Below are 21,323 nucleotides of genomic sequence, written 5' to 3' on the forward strand. Positions count from 1 at the left end.
AAAACCAATGATCTATATTTACATAGTTTTATGGAGAGGAAATGTGTTATTTCATTTGTGTATAGTTGTGTGTTTGTATATCTAGAGAGGCTACAGAATGAGTAGGAGTGGCAGCTAGTTTTTGACTCATTCCTCTCTCTCTGCCCACCACCATCCTTTTCATAAACCTTTTGTAACTAGCCAGGTCAAAAGCCATTTTTGATATATGCCACAGACTGCTGAAAATCATATGGCGGGCCGCAAATGGCCCCCGGGCCGCATTTAGGACACCATTGTCTTTTGAAGATGCCGAATTGGCCTTTCATGCGAATGTGAGTGCAAATGGTGACCTGCCTGTTCGTGCACTGCAATTGCGCAATTATGACATACCGGCTGGAATAGTGTAGGGGAGTGATAGTTTGTGCATCTGTACCATTTCTACTTAGATTTAAAGCAAAGCACAACAACTTCTTTCATATTTCATTTATTTTGTAAAAAACAAACAAACAAATACGAATTCAATAAACAAAAACATTGTACCTACATTAGTGTTTCAGATGGTACCGAATGGACACAGGCAGCGTGCTACAGGGGACAAAACAAAAAGCTATTGCACAAGAGACACATTTTCATACGTAAACACACACGTATAAACTGTACATACTTACATACATGTTCATATATTTATAGTCAGGCAACGCGACAAAAGTGATACACATGACAGACGCCTAAAAAAAAAAAGACATCACTGAAGCTGCCAAAGTGCTTTTCACCATTTCTGCTGGACTGTGTGAGTGTGAATGAATGTGATTTATAAACACTTTTTTTTTCTTTCAAATTCTTTCGTATTAAAAATAAAACACACGGGAAGAATGGGAGTATAATCCTGAACAAACAGGAACCGGACAGCACGAATAAACCAACACAACAGGACTTCCTACGGCAGCAGGAAGTTGTCAAGAATGAGGATGATGCTAACCTCCCCAGGTTCGGTCGGGTGTTTGAAACCAGATCTGATCCCAATAAGCTCGAGTTGCACACGAGACATATGGCGGACAAACCAAACCGGGATGCTCTTTTCTTTTGTTTTAAGACTTCACAGTGAGTCGGGATGAGCAGTAATACTGTCGACCACGGGACCCTCCGCCCCGAAACCTCTTCTTCTTCTTCTTCTTCATGCATACATTCAGCCAAGTTCGATGGCGCAAACAGAGACGTTGCTAAACAACACTGTCAGGACAAATAACCAGTCAAAGTGAACCACTGGAGAAAATGTGCTTTCCCTTAAAGGAAACCGTTAAGATACATACACAAGATGAGCGCTTAAAAAAAAAAAATTAAAAAAAAAAGAGGCACTGGGAAAAATAGTAAAAGGGGGGTTAGTGGTGGAAACTGGAATACATCATACACATGTAATGAGCTACACTTCCATGCATTACAAGAAAGCAGATTATGGTTACTCAAATGGATTTTAAGTAAGGTTATATCGGGACTATATAGCCCTGCTATGAGCTGATGGTTTCTAAATATGAAGGCCTAATATGTTCTGTATTCAACTCCTAGTTTAGGATTTTTTTTAAGCAAACAGGAGTCATCTTCATCAAATAAAACACAATGCAGAGGAGTAGCAATGGTTTGGTTCGTGTTACAATCATAGCCTCGTCAAGATTCTTACTTTGCATTCATTCGCCAGGACGTCGGATGTCAGGAGCTCGCCCTACAAGCTACAAAGTGCAACGCTCAAAGCTTTGCATTGAAGACGCCACTCTTTTTGGGGGGGGGGGGGGGGTTGGGCTTCCCAAGGCTGGATTTACACTGCAGGTCTAAGTGCTCAATTCAGATTTTTAATGTACAGACCTGTCTAGTGACACAGATCCCGTATGGCTGACAGAACGCCTGCGTGCGCGAATAGAAGCAACACAAATGTCACCGCGGGGCAGTGATAACATGGAACTCAATAATGGTCGATAAATAGTACAAATATTAAACGTGACATAGTGTTTATGGCCTGACTGATTCATTTGAAATCCCAATTATACCATTTGAGGGCAACCCCCCCCCCCAAAAAAAACCCCACCCAAACAAACAGAATTGTGTCACACCATGCAGTGTAAATCCAGTCGAGCATACATTAAAATGACTCCATATGATTTCACCAGAGTACCCATGAACAGTTTCACATTTCCCAAGCACCCCAAAGTGGAGTTTCTTGTCGGTGTTCAAAAGTGGCCTCGCGTCCCAACACGGGCACGGTTTGATTGCGAGCTGGCGAGATTTCTCTTCGCCGGCGTCACACGCAAGTGGTGCAGTTCTGCATGATGGGCGTGGTCTGGTGTTCGTGTTTGTGCGTGCAGTGCTCCAGAGAGCTGGAGCTCTTGAGCGGCACCAGGCAGCGCTCGGCGGGCCGCCCGCTCTGCAGCACCCCCCAGCAGCAGAGCACGCGCAGGAACTCCTTGCGCATGTCCTTGCTGCGCAGCGTGTAGATGACCGGGTTGAGCGCCGAGTTAAGTGTGGCGAAGCCGAAGAAGATGTTGGCTTTGTGGAGGATGGGGCAGGACTGGATGGTGCACGAGGAATCCAGGAGGAGGATTGTGAAGGCGGGCAGCCAGCACATGATGAAGACGCCGAGCACGATGGTGACCGTTTTCAAGAGGGCGTAAGCGGGGGAGTTTGTGGCTTCCTGGTGGCTGGAGCGCACGATCAAGTAGATCTTCACGTAGAGGATGACGATGGAGAGCAAGATGAGGCTGAAAATGGTCACCACGAAGAGGATGTACTTCTTGGAGTAGAGCGGCAGCACGGCGGAGCACTGGGGGAGGTTGTCGATGCAGTTCCATCCCATGATGGGGAGACCGCCGAGCAGGATGGACGTCACCCAGCAGGCGCCGATGAGCAGGAACATGCGGCACGTCTTGGTGGAGCCGTACACTTTGACCTTGGTGATGGCGATGTAGCGCTCGATGGCGATGGCCAAGAGGCTGAAGACCGACGCGGCCAGGGCGATGAAGGCCGTGCCCTCGCGGATGAACCACTGCACGGGCACCAGGTCGAAGGTCCGCGAGCCCGACAGGAAAATGTTGGCGATGTAGGCCGAGCCGGCCAGGAGGTCGGAGAAGGCCAGGTTGCCGATGAAGAAGAACATGGCCGAGTGGAACTTCTTGTTGCGGCACACGGCAATGAGCACCAGCAGGTTCTCCAGGATGATGATGGTGCACAGCACCACGATGATGATGCTGGGGTCCGTCAGCAACTTCTTGTCCTCGTAGCGCTTGTCCAGGTCCTCGAGGGTCATGTTCTTGGCGAACACGTAGTGGTAAGGGATCAGAGTCCGGTTGTAGTACTGGGAGTATCTGCTCCTCATGGCGGTAAACTGGCACACCGCGGCGGCTTCACAGCAAAGACTCATTCAATCCGCGAGGCCGCGCCGCTAGTCTGGAGGGAAGGTGCCGCAAGAGGGTTGCTGGGAGGGAGAACGCCTGTCCCGCACTCACGTCTCAGGAGCGCTTACGTGGGTCACCTGCGCACACAAAGACGAGACGTTAGGATTCATTTCTATTTGTTCACTTCCGAAATACTTTCACTTTAAAGTTTTAAAGTTTAGTGTCTTAAAAATGTAAAAATGAGTCTGTTAGTCATGAATCGCAAAACGACAAAAATGCGAACAAATCTGTGGCTATGTCGCTTCAACTTTTCATTGTTTATGAAACAATTACATGTCAATGTGGACTGTCCTTCTTAAGGCCTGACTTTATCTTGACACTATATCAATAAATCAATACATAAAGCCGATTGACTGAAATTGAAGTTGTTGTTTTTTTAAGCACTGCCGTTGCAATTTGAAAATTGCATTGTACCACATTGCGATAATTATAGCGTAAATATTTAATCCACTGCCTAAATGTTGCCAAATTGCCTTGTCGCAATTTGCTTCATTTACACACACACCAATTTTCTTAGCCCACGACTTGACAGCTACACGGGGGTAAGATCCAGAGCTACTTTCAAGCAACAGCCGCAGTCTGGCCGCTGGACTGCACTGTTTCAAACACTATCTATCATGTAGAACAGTACACACCCCTTGGGTGTGACACCCGTGCTATAATGTGAAACCCATGAGGTAAGCAGAGCTGCATTGAGGGTCTTTTTTTTTTTGGGGGGGGGGGGGGGGGGTTTGGGACTCACAGACTACTGTTAGCTTCTGATAAGCGGAACATACTTGATTGCTCGGTTGCTGGCACGGTGGCGACTCCAACCAAACCAGCCCATGCACGTCGCTGACCAGAACAAAATTGCTGTTTAGTGGCAAGTTGTACTCACAGACCGAGACAGAATGACTTGTCACATCGTGATTGTTTTCAATCACTTCCCCAAGAAAGGCACTGGCCCACAGTGAACGGAGCATTTCTGTTTGGAGCTGCTTAACGCCCCCACGCACAACGCTTTTTGCTGCTTTTCGCATTGCAGCGATTATCCAGCGGCTTGTCAGAGACCTGAAACGGCACCTTGGGGGAACATGTTTTATTTTGCGGGACAGTGCATTCCCCGTTTTCAGATGCAGATCTCATCTTCAGGTAGATGATTTGAGTTCAAGATGGGAGGGGGGCGGGGGGAATGGGCTGCCAGCTGGACAAAGAGGACTCCTCTTGCTGACGGAGGGACACATTCCACTAACGCCCGGCCCGAATGCTCCGCTGTCAACACAAGGCATTGTTGTTGGAAGGAAACCATTCCACTGTCGTGAGAGATCTCTCGACGCTAGCCTCCGCGGGGCTGTGCAACAGCTTAGAAGCTACAGACAAATCCACATTCGATTTTTTTTCCAAATGCCCGCCGGCAACTGAAATGAACGGCCAAATGCCAAAGGACTCGCCTTGCCAACATCCCTTGAACAAACCCAGAGAGCCTTGAGTTCACAAGCTGAGCTCGTTGTGACGTCAATTTCAGTCGACAGCAGGGGGAACTATAGCAAAAAAAAAAAAAAAAGTCAGCCGCTGAGATAGGATGAAAGAAAATTAAATCAATTAAGTAGAACATTTACAAAACTCCAGGGTACTCTTTTATTTTTGTGTTTACATTTTTTTGGGGGTGTGAAATAACCCCCCCAAATTTTAAAGCATAAATCTATTGGATGTGCTAATATGCCACCGTAAATGTTGTGTGATATATTTAAGCGCAGCAGACAGGAAGTGATGTCAAAGCACGAATTGTGAGTTGCTTCCCACCAGTGCGCTCTGTTGAATCGTGTCACGCTGACAGAACGGAGAGAGCGATTTTATTTTTATTTTTATTTGTTTAGCAGCTGCTAGACCAGCTTGTCTTTCCCCACCTCGTCTGTTATTTTTAAGCGTGAACTATTTTAAAGTAGTCAAGATATCCCGAGAAAGTTTTTTTTTAACTAACGCGCTAAAACGCTCCACCGTATGAGAAAGGTGTAATATTGCGGCCAATGAGTGCATCGTCGGCTTGATCACTTTTTAACACCTCCCACGTACCATTCTATGCACCGACGTGTTCTTCAAATAATCGCGGATGTATCCTACGTCGGGTTGACAAACAGGTGCATTGGTGTGAAATCCACGCAGGTGCACTTTGAAACCACCGTGGTGTTGGGTTTTACGATCGCGCGATTCAAAGCGGTTTAAATATTCAGATGAATGCGGGAAAAGTTGAAATCTGGCGACTGAGTATTTTTATTTTTTTTCAATGAAAAAGTGTTGGGCAACAAAGGGACATTCTAATTTCAAGGAGGAGCCGGTGGCCTTAAAGCTGTCATAAAGTAACACAATCCATGTGCGGCGCTGCGCCGGAGGTCATTTAACACGGCTGCGTCCCACTACTATTCGCTCGCGATAGCGCAAACGTGCAGGGAAGAAGGAGTGAGTGAGGGAGAGCAAAAAAAGCCACACAACGAGCATGCATGTGGAACGGCATCTGGACACAATGGCAGGAATCTGAATGACCGCAGGCACAAAAAGCAGCACATTCAGGGGGGCACGGACCCCCCCCCCCTCCACTGACGTGAAAGAAAAAACATAATTTCTTCATGACCGACTAGCAACAAACCACAAGCGATTGACGCCCCCCCCCTCTCACCCCCGCCCCAAAAATGTTTACAATTCCCTACGTTAATAGTTTAATCCATAAATACACCACAAAGTATGATGCCAAAACACTTTCATGTCCATTTCAAAACTCATCTTTCATTACCCGGCAACATACTCTCCGTAACCGCCGCGAACAACCGAGAGGGTAAACTCGCCTCCTATCCGACATGCACAGCTTGAACTGTGCAACATCACTTCGACATAGTGTCCACTCGCGACGTCGCCGTTTGCTTATTGTGGCTCCACTCAATCACATTTGTGACCATAACTTAGACTATTGCAGGTTTTCCTTCCTGCTCAACGGGAGGGGGAATTAGCTTTTATAAAATTGGCCGATCTGTGCCATTTTTTTAAAAACACATTGCAACACAAGACATTCACACATTCCTCCCCACCAAATAAAATTGTCTTATTTTTGTAGATGTTTCTATCGATTGTAAAGTTAATCGTTTTGCCTGTAATTCATATCTTTATTGTTTTAAGCATTAAGGGGGAGGGGCCAAAAAGAATTAATTTTTACATGAAAAGTATCTTAAGAACTAACCGTCCAAATAATCGTTTTTCACAAATTTATTCTTTCAAATATCAGAATCGGTATCGGCCTCCAAAGATCCAAATCGGTCAGGGGCCTACTGCTGAATGTGCGCAAGCGTGGGCAAAGCACAGGTGCTTTACCGCCTTGCCAGTCAAAACCGCCTCCAGTATTTCCTCAAGCAGCAACGAAGAACAATCAAGTCCTTGAGCGCGGCGGGCCAGACTCGACGGCCTTCTGTGTTCGTGCCGCCGCCGCTCAATTTGCTTTTGAGGCCGATGATGCATCTGGAGGGCTGGCACCAACCAACTCGCAGCTGCGAGCGTCCGAGCCCGTCCAGTCAGTTGGCATCAATCTCGTCCCTCTGTTAATAGAAATAAACAAGCGAGCTTGTGACCGAGCACGCGTGCGCCGGCCGAATCACATTAGGTCTCGTTCTTGCAGCCGGGATTGATTAAATCGGCCTAGTTTGAGCAGCACTGCATGTTAAGCCTGGTACACACACATTGATTTTTCCCACCGTAACCATGTTTTTAAAAATTGTGTGACCCCCACACGTGACAAGTAAAAATAATTGCTGTGGTGCTCACTGCTCTTATTGTGTGCGTATGGTTTCGCCGAAGTCAACCACAGACAACCATATCTTTGCTCACGATCATAAGTCTCCTCCCCCAAGGGGGAAGTCTGACATAGAGGCTCGTCTGGAAAGAGGCAGCGGAGTGTGACAGGGTGTCGCGGGTGTTTTGGCGATCACGTTTCTCTTTTCCAAAAATATCTTTTTTGAATGCCGCATTTTGTATTGGATATTTTATTTATACCGTATAGGGTTTTATTGTTTTACAGTTATTGTCTTTCTGGGATTTGGGGGAAATTTGCACGCCTTCTCCAGGGCAAGTGGAGGACACAGCAAAGCATTTAGTCAAAAATCCACCTACAGAAGGTGGGGGGGGGGGGGGTGAGCTTAGGTCGATTTTTGACTCATCTATAGAGACCCTGAGTGACAAGATGGCGTCCCAAAAAAAAAAAGCATGTGATTTGGAATCAACCAATGACAGAGCAGTGCTGTCGGTTCAAAGAGCGTCGAGGCTTTCCTTTTGGGTTTTGTCCTCAGTTAACAGTACCAGACGTTGTCAGGAAAGTCTTAAAAAAAATACATATAAAATAAGTACGGATTGAATGTGTGGAGTCTGAAAAGACATGTAAAAAGTCTTTGAGTGAGTGAATGAGTAGACGGTGTCGGCCAGGTGTCTCAAACTAAGCCCGGGACTCATTTGCAGTCTGCGGGATGATGATATTTTGCAGGAAACAGATTTTTATTTTTATTTATTTTTTTCTTGCTGAGCGCATGGGGTCTCGATTGCACAGACAAAGCCGCGGTGCTCAAGATGTAAGACATCATGACGCAACAAGGTACACTGAGGAGTATGCAAAGTCGCATAGATGAGAGAGATGAGCAGGTCACCAATCTTGTTTGTTTTCTGAAGAACCGCGAATGTTCTGAACAGTTATCGAGAAAGATTCAGAAGATTAAATAAGTCATCCTTTTTTTTTTTAAAGTATACTTTAAGCTGTTATCGAGCCAAAAAACCCAACTTCCTCTTTCAAAGTGTCATGACTGAACTAGAATAGCAGTTCCACCTTTTTTTTTAAATTAATTGCACTTTGTGGGCCATTTTCGTTTTCAGCCGTAATATGATTGTGTGATATTGCTTCCTTGATTTGATATCTGCCAAGCATACTGAATTGCTTGTCAGCAAACTACAAAGTAAACTCGTCATGCTTCGCAAAAGGGCTTTCAAAGCCGTTTTCTGTGCTCTCCGGCAGGTCGGCACATGACTCCTCTCGCGTGTGTTGTGGAGACAGTTCGCACGGTCCTCCTGTCGCTAAGCCAGCGTCTGTCGTTATGCGAAGGGGAAACCAGATGCACCGGTTTCTCACGACCCACACACGCTCACCCTCAACTCTATATCTTCTGCGCATGGCCCCGCCCCTTTACCTGTCATGTTTGGTTTACTTTTGCCACCCACGCCCATTCCTGATAGTGGGATACCTCGATACCAAAATCCTCACGTTCACCCGAGATGCTTCACGGTTCAGAGGGCCAAAAATTGTCTCGGGCCTTCCTGTGAGGAGTTCTGCCCGTACTTGCCCGTGGCGGACTTCCTCATTTCATACGAAATGCATGCCAAGTTCATTAGGGACTTCAAATTGTGAATGTGAGCATGAATGCTTGTTTGTCGAGATCTGCCTTGTGATTGGTTGGCAACCAGTTCGGCCAATTGCTCAAAGTCCGATTTGATAGCGCCGTTGAAAATGGACAGATAAGATAAGATAACCTTTATTTGTCCCACACTGGGGAAATTTGCAATCGACAGATAATCGTCATGATTTTGTTTTCTTCGACACACGTCATCATGCCGAGTGCTCACACAGAAAGACAAAACAACCTAACATCCTGTCTGGATTTTTTTTGGAGGGGGGGGGCACCGAAAAGCATCACGGCTGCAAGCGAGCGTGTTAGGACGATGAAAACAAACCAGGCGCCGTCGCTTGGCACTGGTGCACGCCATCTCAACTTTCAATATCATACTGAAAGCTGATGCTTTCCCTCCTAAGTCCGAACACTTCAAGCGGTGTGACAGCTGCACAAAAGCCACACATGCTTTTTCCCTTCTTTTTTTTTAACCCCCCCACCTCCCCTTTCAAACACCTGATAAGCTCCAATTAGCACTGCCCCACCTGCTACCTGTCACTGCTTCAAACTCCCTCACTTTCTCTTCCTAAACAAAGAGCTCCGCGCTTCACACGGATTTCTTACAAGACAGGAGAGCTGCCTCATCTGGCTTTGTTTTCTTTTGTTCAGCATTTCAGGAAAACCTTGATTGCACGACAGAGGTTCAAACTGCTTGGTGGCCGCGCAGACGTTTGTGGTTTGGAACGAACATCCTGTCACAAAGTATGGCGGTTTTTTTCCACACACTAAAAGAAATGTCTTTGCTGCAATGACAATTGTGCTATGACAAAAAAAACTAAGAAAAATGTATTTCTATTTCCATCATTCAATATCATGCTATAGTACAGCGATCGCAAATTTGTCGATTTTTTATTTTTTAATGGATGTGCTTTCACCCTTTCAGGGACAGTGGTTACTACAGTGGACAGCTTATCAGGTTACAGCACAGGGGTGTCAAAGTCAAGGCCCGGGGGCCAGATCTGGCCCGCCACATCATTTTATGTGGCCCGCGAAAGCAAATCCAGCATGTTAGGTTCCATGATGCTTGCTAAAGTCTGTACCAAAATTATAAAAATAACCGTCATTATTCTTGACTTCTGATTTTAAAACTAGTAATCCATAAATTTGTTGTGCGCTGTGTATGTAATATGTGGAGGGGATTAAGCATTTATATGGTTTCCCAAAATTCATAATGACCCTCCAAGGGAAACCGTAACTATAACGTGGCCTGCGCCAAAAATGAGTTTGACACCTCTGGGTTACAGGGTGCATGAAAGAGTTCAACTGAATTGCACACATGAACATATTGGAATGGGGGGGAGGGGGGTGCATGAACTAAAACAGGACACGCCAGGATGTTGGCACGCGGCCATTGTCCCCCTAACGTCTCCACCCCGAGGCTTCTTACGGGTGGTTGATCTTTTCCACGTGAGCCACAACACAGTATCGATTCCACGATCAATACGCAGGGTTTAAAAGCATGCACCAAAAAGTGGGACGGTGAGAGTCAGCAGCGCCGCTATTTCTTTGATTCTTTGACAGATTACGAGCCCTCGCAGCGCTGCGGGTTTAGTCTCCTACATGTAAATGAGATAAAAAATAAATAATAAGAGTGCTGACATCCGTTAGCTGTGACGGCCCGCACGTATGCGACGCGCATTATTTGCCCTCCTGCGCGCATGCTGCTGATAAGGAAGGAAGCTGGGAGTCGATTTCAAAAGCACCTGTAAGGGCAAATTCGCTGAAAAATTCAGCGCGGTCTAAAGAGGATCCCCAATACAACAATCTCTGTTCTACTGCAATTGAATATTCCAAAACACTTTCACCATGACCAAGTGTTTATTCCAACACCTCATCAAAGTGTGATAATGGAGGAGTCGGAGGGCGGAAACCGGCCCCCCACTTCCCTAAACACACACCCATACGAGGAGGTAGGTCAGAGGCAACTTCTGTAATGTCCTCACAGTTTTACCGCATGTATGGGAAGTGGCTATGGTAGTTGTACATTTAACTGCGGAGGGATTGAAATCGTCATTTTTACAAACAATATTTTCACAAAAACACCCCCCCCCCACAAAAAAAAAGTGCTTGCAAAGAAGTTGGGACAAAATTCCGCAATCGTTCATAAGGCTCCGTAGGTGCTGCTGTTTTGCTTTGCAATACAGTAGTCGGAATGATTCAAGGGGGGATCATGCACGCTCCCCATGTCCTTTCCTGTTTCCTTGTTACCCCAGGAAAAAAAATAATAATTATAAATCGAGTGGTGTTTATTTAACTCATTCAGTACCCGCCAATTCTGGACCATGTCTTAAAAGACGTTTAAAAACGTCTTTGGGAGTGAATGAGTTAATATGACCAGACAAGCTGCATCTTAACTTTTATGAGTATATGAGTGGACGCCGGTGAGACTCAACACACTCGATGTGCTATAGTAGGTGTTATTGTTGTGGTTAGCTAGGTACGTTATATTTTTTCACGTAGATAGCAAATTGACACTATCCTGATGAGTCCCCGCCGACTCATCATGATGTCGAGTTCGACAGTAAGCAAAGTGTGGGCCGACCGCGTAAGACGATGACGCCGCCAAGGGGGTCTCGGTTTTGAAACCGCAGAAATTCACAAAGGCGTCACACTGAGAAATGACAAGCGGCTCCTCGAAGAGGAAGTTGAAACGAGGAAGAGGAGAAGGTGCGCGGCCTGCAATAGCTCCCAATTTCCAAACAACGTGACAAAAGTTTTCAAATGATTTGGTAGAAATGCGAGCTTCACTTTTGTTTTGTCATTGTCGACGAATCTTTATTCTTGATATCACTTCTTCAAGCGTCAATTAAAACTGAGCAACAAACGTATTTGTTCATCCGATTGGATGAGCAAAAACAATACCCAGTTGCGTGAGTGTCTTGATGTCACCGAAGCATTGGATGAGCAGACAGCAGACAGAACGAAACACTTCCTCTTTTCCTCGCAGATAAAACACTTCCCTCTTACGTTTTCTTTTTCCCTTTGTCTTCAACACCAAACCGTTCCGTGTTCTTTGTTCCTTGCAAAATTTAAAAAAAAAATTGAAAAACGTGGTTCATTAAAACCGCCCATAAACGTCCGGATATTCGTGGTGGCAGGGTGGGGGGTGAAAATGGGTGTCCTCGATTCATAGTGGGGGTCTTGTCTTTTAATTAGGGATTACCCTTTCCGCTTGTCAAAAGAGTCTGACAGTTTGGGCACAGTCTCGTCCGGGCGTGTCGAAGCAGTTTAGTCGCGTCCGGTGACGGAGGTGGACTTGCCCGTCCTTACTGATGTCCAGCTCGGGAAGTTTGTCATGCTGTATTTATGACAGATGTTCTTGCTGTGTGTGAGGTAGGGTGGGGGTGGGGGGGGGGGAGCTCAGGAGACAAAGAATTATACAAACAAGGGCATCATGGAGCCTCGGGTGCTATAACCCACATGACTGGATCAGACCACCCCCCCCCAAACCCCCGCCCACTTTAAATCCCTCATCTAGTTTACTTATCTGGTGGGTAGGGAGAGACTGATGGCTGGGTTGAGGTTTCTTCAAAGGTGGCACCTCAGAGGCAATTTAAGGTCTTCACCATGTATCCTCAAATTTAGTGGCTTCGGTTTTTATTTGTTTTACAGGCATCTTGCTGATCTAATATTTTCACACACCCACAAAAGAGCAAAAATTTGAGTCTTCCAAGTGACAGCCATTCTAAGACTCCATGTCTGTTTTCCTGCCTCAGTAGGCGCGGCCATTTCGGTTAGCGGTAGAATCCAAATTGACTCAATAGTTAACTCACATCTAAGAGCTAGTTTTTTTTTTGTTTTTTATGCTGCCGGAAAAAAATATGATGTGTCTATTTGGTGACGGGTGCTTATAGATAGTCCAAATCGTAACTAAAATGGTGTGATATGATGTAAGCGCCAGCCGTCTCCATCAAAGATCAGACAAAAAGCCTTGAATATGTCACAAAAGGAAATGACTGTGCGACATTATCTTCCAAACGAGCTCTGAGTGATTTATCAAATAAAAAAAAAAACGGAGTGGAATGAGTTTGCACGGACTTAACCTTCGTGGCTAACGAGTTCCTTCTGCATTTTCGCCCAACAGCGATATTTTTTTTGCCTTTCAAGCCAAAAATCATCTTCACTCTCAGCACCTTCCTTCGGCCTCATTTTACACGACATCACAGAAACTCAAAAAGGACGGGCTGTGAAGAGGCGATTAGAACACATCAGGGCGGATTTATCTTGAATATCTGCAGCAGTCGACACATTTTGCGGCCTTTTCCCTCATTACAGCTTTGACTGTGTAAAAGGTATCGGTGCATGTTGCCATGAACACCTCAAGGAAGCAGAAATGGAAGAAAATACGGCATTGGTCTTGCTCTTCTTTTCTCCGGAAAGACTTTCTTTGGATTTTGGGCGTGTGTATCAAAAAATTTGTATCCATTTGTCACCAAAAGGGCATGGAACTGCTCCGGTTTTTGTTCTATATCACAGGGATGGCAATGGCTAGTGATGGAAAAAAAAGCGGAAAGGGGCGTGGCCTGGACGGGGCGACCAATCACAACAAGTAAGACATCATACACGTCCAATCGCAGGGCTGTTTACAATCGGAAGATGGAAAGACTGATTGGGAGAGCTCGTGAAAACTCGACGATAAGGTACCTGACCCCCCCCTAAAATTTTCTCAAGAGGATTTAGCCGATTCACTAAAATGATCAATTTAAGAAATAAAACGGCGAATTTCCGCGTATCCGCGGAAAATTGCCATTCCTGATATCACCCCTAAAGGTTCTTCCGCATCAAACTCCTCCAAGAGTGCCTTTAAGAACTTTACAGCCATTGCCAAAATGACAAAAGAGCGACCTATGTCGCATTTCTACAGGCAGGTGCATGCATGCATACGTATGTACATGTACGTAGGGTAAGAGGAAGTGCAATTTTAAAATGAAAAAAAAAATTCAAACAAGTTTCATCTGACACATTCGTTCATCTCTTCACAATGAATTCAAGCTAATGAACGGCTCGGAACCTTCATTTTCAGACTCTATTGTCCCCGTCTCCTCGCTCTCATTCTTCTCTGAACTCCGGACCTTGAACTCCGCCCCTTCTCATGTTCACATGTGAACTTTTCGTCAACGGGGTCACGGGCGGCGAGGAGACATGTTGGCGGACAGTTTCCATGCCGTGACTGCAAACCTCCGCGCTTGTTCCACCGCAGACGTGGAGGAGAAGTGTGTGGGGAGTGGGGGAGGGGGGGGGGTGAAAAGGAGGAGGAGTGACGTGTTGACAACAGCCCTGAAATGGAACATGATACCACCTAGCCGGGCTTTTACCGCCGCTGCCTAGCACCCGCTGATAAGATGCTGGACTGATGGAGGAGCGTCCATCCATCCTCACACTCCAGCAAAAACAGACAAAGCGCCAAGACTCCTCAAGCAAACACAGATCCAGGGAGGGAGGGAAAACTGTTTGAGGGAGGGCGGGGAGTGCGGGGGGTCGGGGGGGGGGGGGTAATGTTGCCTGAGAAAGGGAACACGGCTGTGTTCTTTACGCACTGAAACAACTTTGGTGGATTGTCTCTCGATGATGTCGATTCCTTTTCTGGCGGAGAACTACGATCTAGGAGTCGTCGCCGGTGCGTGGAAGAGATTTTGATGACGGCACCGTAAATCACACTGCTGCCTGCCAAAAGGACAGTTTACATTTATGGGCGATTTGAAAACACACTATATGGTCGACAGACACGCCTTATGATCACGTAATCCGTCAGTCATGGGTTGGCTCGGATCTTCAACCCTTAAGTCAGTGTCATGATAGAGATTGGGGACCTTTATATCCAATAACTTTATGGGAATAGTTTGGGGAAGTCCATTTTTCATTCCAGTGTGTGCAAAAGTGCAATGACAGAGTAGCTTGGTGAGAGGCGTGTGCGGCTCCCAATAGATCGGCACTAGTCATATATGCAGACAGAAAGTTAGCATTGTCAGAATTAAGAGGAAGTTCTATTTCGTTTAATGCAGGGGTTTTTTTTTACGTTTTCAAAGGTTGCAATTATTCCATATTAGCGGTTTATTCACATAAACTTTTTTTTTTTTTAATTGGGCTCCTATAGCTGAAAAACTTGTGATAGAGAGAAACTGAGAGCTAAATCAACAAAAATCGTGTTCCCGAGTGTAATCGTTTGTTGGTGATGCATCTTAGAAGGAAATGTCGCATTGGCAGCACTGACGAGTTGATCCCAATGTATGTGAAATGAAAACAAAATTGAGTCAGACCCTCTCGAACTGAGCCGTAACCATATCGAATCGAATCGTAATCGCACAGTCAAACCCAATCGAATCGTTTCGTTTCAAAGTGTCCTCGAATCCTTTCGCACTCGACCTATCAAAAACTGGTTGGAGTCCTTTTTTTGTGGGCGATGCACATCCGTATATGAACCCCATCCCGGCTCATTCCTACACTTTTTGATTTGAGAGCTAACAGCGCTACTGCAGGAATTTTTTATCAATAAATTGACGAAAAATTCACCCCAGATCCGCTCTACAATATTGTAAAAAAGTCCGAGTGGGTGGAACTGTCGCAATATCTCAATACTTTAGTCCATATGTTTCATATTTCAATCGAGCGGCTATTCTGATCCGGATGAGCCCTCTGATGCGCCGTCATATGACAGCATCCATTTCCACTTGTCAGTCCGCTCCAACGGAGCAGCCTGGCCTCAATCCTGAACCGGCTTGTGTTGAGCGCAGGGTTAAACCCTTCACGTTTAAAAGCTGGAAAGCGAAGCATACTTACTAGCCGTTTATAAACAAAAAGAGACTAGAGTGGATCACGAAAACAGGTTGTTGCGGGGGTTTGGGGCGGGGGCGGGGTCATTATCATATTTGCGCACGGGATGCTAAGAGCTCCGAGCTCCGGTCGGCGAGACAATTCAAAAGAAAAAGATGCCGAGCTTACCGATGGATTGAAGGTAACCCCGTTGAGTTTCGCAGCCGCACAAACAAAGCCGATCGGATCACAAAGACTCCCAAGTGGGAGGAAGAACAAGAGGGAAGGAGGTCTTTTCAACCAAAGCATCCTCGGTGCGTTACCTGCTCTGGCACTTTTCCCGCAGTCAGAGAAAACCAAGATGCGACCACACCGATGAAGCCGTTGCCATCCACTTCGTAATTCATTCGGTGCAACCTCAAGTTGAAGGCTTGCAAAGCGCTGTCACAGCCTTGTCCGAAACCGCAGTATAAACCCAAAACCTGACATTCAAACTGCCGTACACAGACTAAAGCCGGTCATCCACTGTATCATTCGAAAACGTCACACACTCCCAAAAGTCTGTTTTAAGCCGTTGCCGAAAAAAAAACAACTGTCGGACGATTTCAGCCAATCAGAAGTCATATCCGGAAAAGGTGTAGTCACAAATTCGCAAAGGAACTTTAGAATCATTTGTGCAGGCTGCTTGCCAAGTGTAGCGAAAGCATAAATTGTGCGTATGGTTCGAAGATGGCGCTAACGTCATCCGGAGGTTACGAGCCAATAAAAACGACGGTTTTCCCCTCCGTCTACACACAAATGCTGACAACAGTTTTTGGAAAGTCTTCACGCTGGTTTTCGCTGACCTAAAAAAAAAAAAAAAGGGGGATGAAAGGACGAAACCTTTTTAAAAATACTCGCCGCCGTGTGGACTGGGCGTAGAATGTCTGGCCAGTGTGCGTTTTGGGGTTTTGGAATGAAATGGTTACAAGGAGCCGTATCTACGCTTTCGCGAGCGTCAGGATATCCTGGCATGCCGCTACAAGAATACGAGCCTGGTCACGGTGTGTTGAAGTTCGGGGTGGAAGAGGGAGCGGAGTGGGGGTGGTGGTGAGGGGGGTCTTATAGTTTGTTCAAGTCCCTCAAGTGGAAAAGGAATGTTACAGGAGTTAATGGATTTTTCATTGACTGAGACACCTCCGTACTCCGGAGGAGCCCGTGTGAATATCCGGATGATATCCGGAGCTTGCGCGATGCTAAGTGGATCTAAAAGGCGGGGGGGGGGGGGGGGGCTTCATAAAAATCACAAGGCGTCATCTATTTCTCTCACATGGGCAACACTCCCTGCTCTTGGCTGCCAATCAGAACGCAGCATGCTGCCGGTGTTGTGTTGTGACTTGCGAGAGCAGAAGGCGTTTAAAAAAAATATTGGGTGTTTTTCCTGCACCTGCCACACCCTAAAAAATGAGTTTTTCAGGCTGAGTGGGGGCAAACGGGGCAGAACTGTCAGAACTCGACCCCCACCCCCCAAAAAAAGCTCTCTAAACTCCTGCATTGTCACATGTGATCTGTGACTCTTCTTCTTTTCTGCCCCGGTGGTTTCACTTAACCAGGTAGACGCCTCGGGCAGTGCGCTCCTCAGATCTGACGGTGTCGATAGCTTTTAGCATCAAGCGGCGTGCGTCGACAATAAAACGAGGAGTCGCCCTCCCAAAGGAAAAGCCGCCTCGCGGACCGCTCCCAGGCCTCGGCTGAAACCCGAGCGTCTTACGAGGGGGGTTCGACACCACCCACGCACCCACCCCCCCACTAACCCCCACCGCACCGCAGCCCCCCACCCCCCGGTTCCAGTAGGAAAAAGAAAGTCCCCTCGCAAATCCAGTTCCCAGCGCTCAATTGTCATTTATTTATCCCCGCATGCAGTTAAACATCTGTTTATTTGTTTGACAGATCTACGTTGACGCCAATTCTCACGCTAAATCCCGATCTCGGCTTACGCACGACATGCCGCTCTGCAAGACAAACATGCGGCCTTGCACTTCCCTCATATTGATTACTATTTATGCCATGTGCTCTCAGACAAAAGGAAAACAATATACCGTGTCACCTGACTGTTTTTAAATCGCTTCATTTGGACTTTTGCAGACTGAGAACGACTCCGGGTACAAAACCTTTGGGTGAAAAGTGTTGCTTCCGGGGTACAATGGCTTTTTTTCTGGAATGACAATTTCATCTGTTTAACCCCTTGGCTTGTACATCTTGGGAACATCTGTGCCTTTTTGACCCCAAATTTGACGCACCCTATGTAGAGACTTGACTTTTAATGTATGGCAGCTTGTCAGTGGGATATTAGTCAAAGCTATTGTGGACCTTTTACTGCCTGGGAACATTTTTGCACCTGAGTGGATTGGGACCAGGTACTAAATTTGGAGGCCAATATTTTGAATGCTATGCCGCTGATTTAAGAGTTTGAATTATTTACCTTCACAGCTCAGGACCAGATCTCTTTCTTTTGGACCGAAAGCCATTTATAAAATTTGGAGTGCCTTATATGGAGATTTACCGCTTTACAGTGTATTTCAGTTGGTGTTCTTAAAGTTGCTGTTTTGTTTTTTTTTACCCTTTATGTTCCCATTTGACTTTCATTTTCCAACCCTGGACACAAAATAACAATTTGTCGCTCCGATGGGCAACATTCATAGAGATTGGACAGAAATTGACAACCCCCATCTGTTCAAAAATGTTGTGAGATGAAACCCCAAAAAAGACAAAGAAGACCCGTGTGCGAAGAAACCAAAACAGGCTCCGGGGAGGAAGCCAAGTGTTTGTTCTGGTTCAATGAGCCACGCAATCACACAAAAAAACAAAATGCGAGATGGAGCATTGGCGCCTCGACTCCTTTCGGTCGGCGGTCTGCTGGGATTGCCCAAGAAGGGGCACCCAAAACAAACTGAGCAACTCTGGCGCGACACCGCCATCAATGAAGCTGCCGACAGAGCCTTCGGCACTTGATAAGCCTCCAACCCGATGCGGTTGAGCGTGTTTCCTCCTCACATGCGGGTCTACTATCTTAAAACATCCACATGCTTCCCCCCTTTTTAAATTTTTTTTTTTTTGGTCGAGTTGCTTTCTTTGCACATCATAACTTTGCCACACTCGCTCCCGCTGTCCCTACCACAGCGAAGCGAATGACGGATCAAGCGCTTTTATCTGAGCAATAAACATTATTTCCTCCGCCTTATCATCTTATCTCATAGTGATTTGGCGCTTCTCGCCAAAGCACTGCCGACACCTCCAGGGCTGTTTTTACTCACAGGAAACAACTTGCACCGGTTCAGGCCTTTTTTTAGTACGAGACAGTCGCGATGCCTTTTTAAGTAGTGGCAAGCTTTGTGCGTGCTTTCAACAACAGCAGCGTGTTAAGTCTACCATTGTTTGAGCCTTTCTCTGGGGAGGACATCTCTGACCCAAGAGATTTAGTCGGAACATGGGGGGGCCGGGCGGAGGGGGGGGGGGGGGGGTTCATGGTGCTGGTGATAATGGAGGCTTTTGTCTTATTAATACATCCTCTCAATACAATGCCTTCTTTAGAGTGACGGATGAACAAGCCTCAACAACATCGGAGGGGTCGTAGCAGTGGGGTGAGGGGGGGGGGGGGGACACACAGCAGGCTGCGCAACGGCTTTCAGCCACCCCCCCCCCCCTCCTTCACTGACCCTTCAACACCACCCCCGTATACATGTACGTGCATGCGCACGACAGCAAATGATGCAGAGCCACCGTCTTATATTTAATGTTTAACGACAACGTGCTAGACATTAAACGCGCGCGCTCGCGCGCAAAGACGCGCAATTGCAGCGGTTGCCACATCTGCGTTATGACTTAAGCGCCAAACTTTGGAAAGGGGGGGGGGGGGGTTGACTCTCTTTGTTAGCATCTTTCGACTGTCACTCTTAAATGTTCTAAAACTTACCCCATGAGCGATAAAAGTTGACCTTGGTCCCCAGTGGCGCTCACATGTAGTCACCGACGTGCAGAACGCCAACGAGGGAAAACAACCAAAGGTTCAAGCTCTCCTGTTCCGATCCAGCGGATGACAATCACGACCGTTTTGGTGCCAAGACGCGCCGTCTGGTCCGCGCTGGTAGACGATCCATAGCGGACCAAAAGTGAAGCGGACTCCCGCGCAAGTCCAATCAAGTGTCGGGCTTTGCGATGGAGGTTTCCAAAAAGTGTCCCGCAGCGGTCTCGCTTTCTCGGATCCAGCGGCACGTCTGCCGCAGCACGACTGCTCGTCCTGCTGCTGCTGCTGCTGTTGCTTACTGAACACACACAATTCACACACTGACACACACGCACACACTCCAGAAGCTGGGAGGCGCGCGTATGACGTCATCTTATCGCACGCGCACGCACAGCAAATACACACGCTTTCTCTTACGCACACACGCACACACGCCGAAGTCAGCTTCGGTCGTGTGATAGTATGACATAGATGCATTTTTTAAATCAGCAACTCTTAGATTCCGCACAATAGTAGCTCATTCGGTTCAGCAAGAGGCTGCTCGGTCCCAAGTTAACCAAGCCTTGTTGCATGAACTGATGAAGCCTTTTCGGATGAGAGGTGAAACTTTTCCCAAGACAAACAGACAAGTCCAGAACTAACTAACTAACTAACTAACTAACTGAGGGTCTCACGAGAGATTAACCAAGATGGCAACTTAGCCTGTAAGCGCTACACAACCAAATTTAATTCCAACCGAAAACCAACGAATGCACCGATTTTTTTTTCCCGAACCTTTTGTGGGGCGATAAATATGTCCAAATCTCCTGCATCGAAGCCGTGTGATATTTTCACGAAAACAAAACGAATACGAAAATAACGTCTTCAGACACAGAAGCTAATAGCATGGCTAACGTAGCAGATGTGCTAGCGGAATTAAAAGCTCTTTGCTCTGATTTTGGGCAGAGGTTGGATGTTATTGACCGCCGCCTGCTTCATGCGGTGAATTCAAATGAGGTGATTGAAAGAAAACTGTCAAGTGCTGAGAGAAATAATTCTGGCAAATTTGCAACCGTAGAAAAGGCGCTTCGCAAAACTCAAACCACTTCGCTCACTGCTACGACATGATTAGCCTCCCTCGAGTCCAAAGCTTCAAAGATTTGGAGAACATGGGTAGGAGGAAGAAAGAACCGAAAGTAATAACTAAAGTTTGATGGCAGGGTCATTGGGAAATTTGGGAAAGGTCCAAACGAGGTTGACATGGACCAGCAATTTTTTTTAATAGCTCCTGACACCATCTTTTGACAAAATATGATTTGACAACTGTTCAACAATAGCATTGCACTTGAAATAGTTATATTGTATTTGATATGTGAGCAAAGGAGCTGGATTACTCCGAAATAAGAACCATTTCGAGAAGTCTGTGCGTGTGTGTGAGAGAGAGAGAGAGATTTATGATTGTCCTATCTTACAGGAATTGCTTATGTGTCTAGAACATATTACATAATATTATTACGTTACGTGACATATTACTGTTGTTATCATTAGCAGGAGCAACATTAGCGGTGAATATCACCAGCAGAGGAGATACTGAGGGACTGACCCCAGTCGTGGCGCTGAGGAGGAGGTGCTGGATCTTGAAGGAGGAGGAGGAAGACGTGGTGGAAGAGAATGGAGAAGAAACCAGCAGTCACCAGACAGGTGTGTCACACTGCCAAACTG

The 21,323-nt window shown here is 46.5% G+C and overlaps 1 protein-coding gene across 1 annotated transcript; it reads right to left on the reverse strand.

The window, feature by feature from the left end:
* Nucleotides 1–447: 447 nt before the first annotated feature.
* s1pr2 (sphingosine-1-phosphate receptor 2) lies at nt 448–19,975 on the reverse strand. Its single transcript, XM_086133723.1, has 2 exons — nt 19,572–19,975; nt 448–3,496 (listed from the first exon to the last, which is right to left on the reverse strand). Exon 2 carries the CDS (start codon nt 3,383–3,385, stop codon nt 2,270–2,272), a length of 1,116 nt encoding a protein of 371 aa, XP_085989849.1. The 5' UTR covers nt 3,386–3,496; nt 19,572–19,975; the 3' UTR covers nt 448–2,269.
* Nucleotides 19,976–21,323: the final 1,348 nt, after the last annotated feature.

Source organism: Hippocampus guttulatus, chromosome 16, assembly GCF_054856545.1.
Source record: "Hippocampus guttulatus isolate MCC_2025c chromosome 16, RoL_Hgut_1.0, whole genome shotgun sequence".
In the NCBI taxonomy this organism is placed as follows: Eukaryota; Metazoa; Chordata; class Actinopteri; order Syngnathiformes; family Syngnathidae; genus Hippocampus; species Hippocampus guttulatus.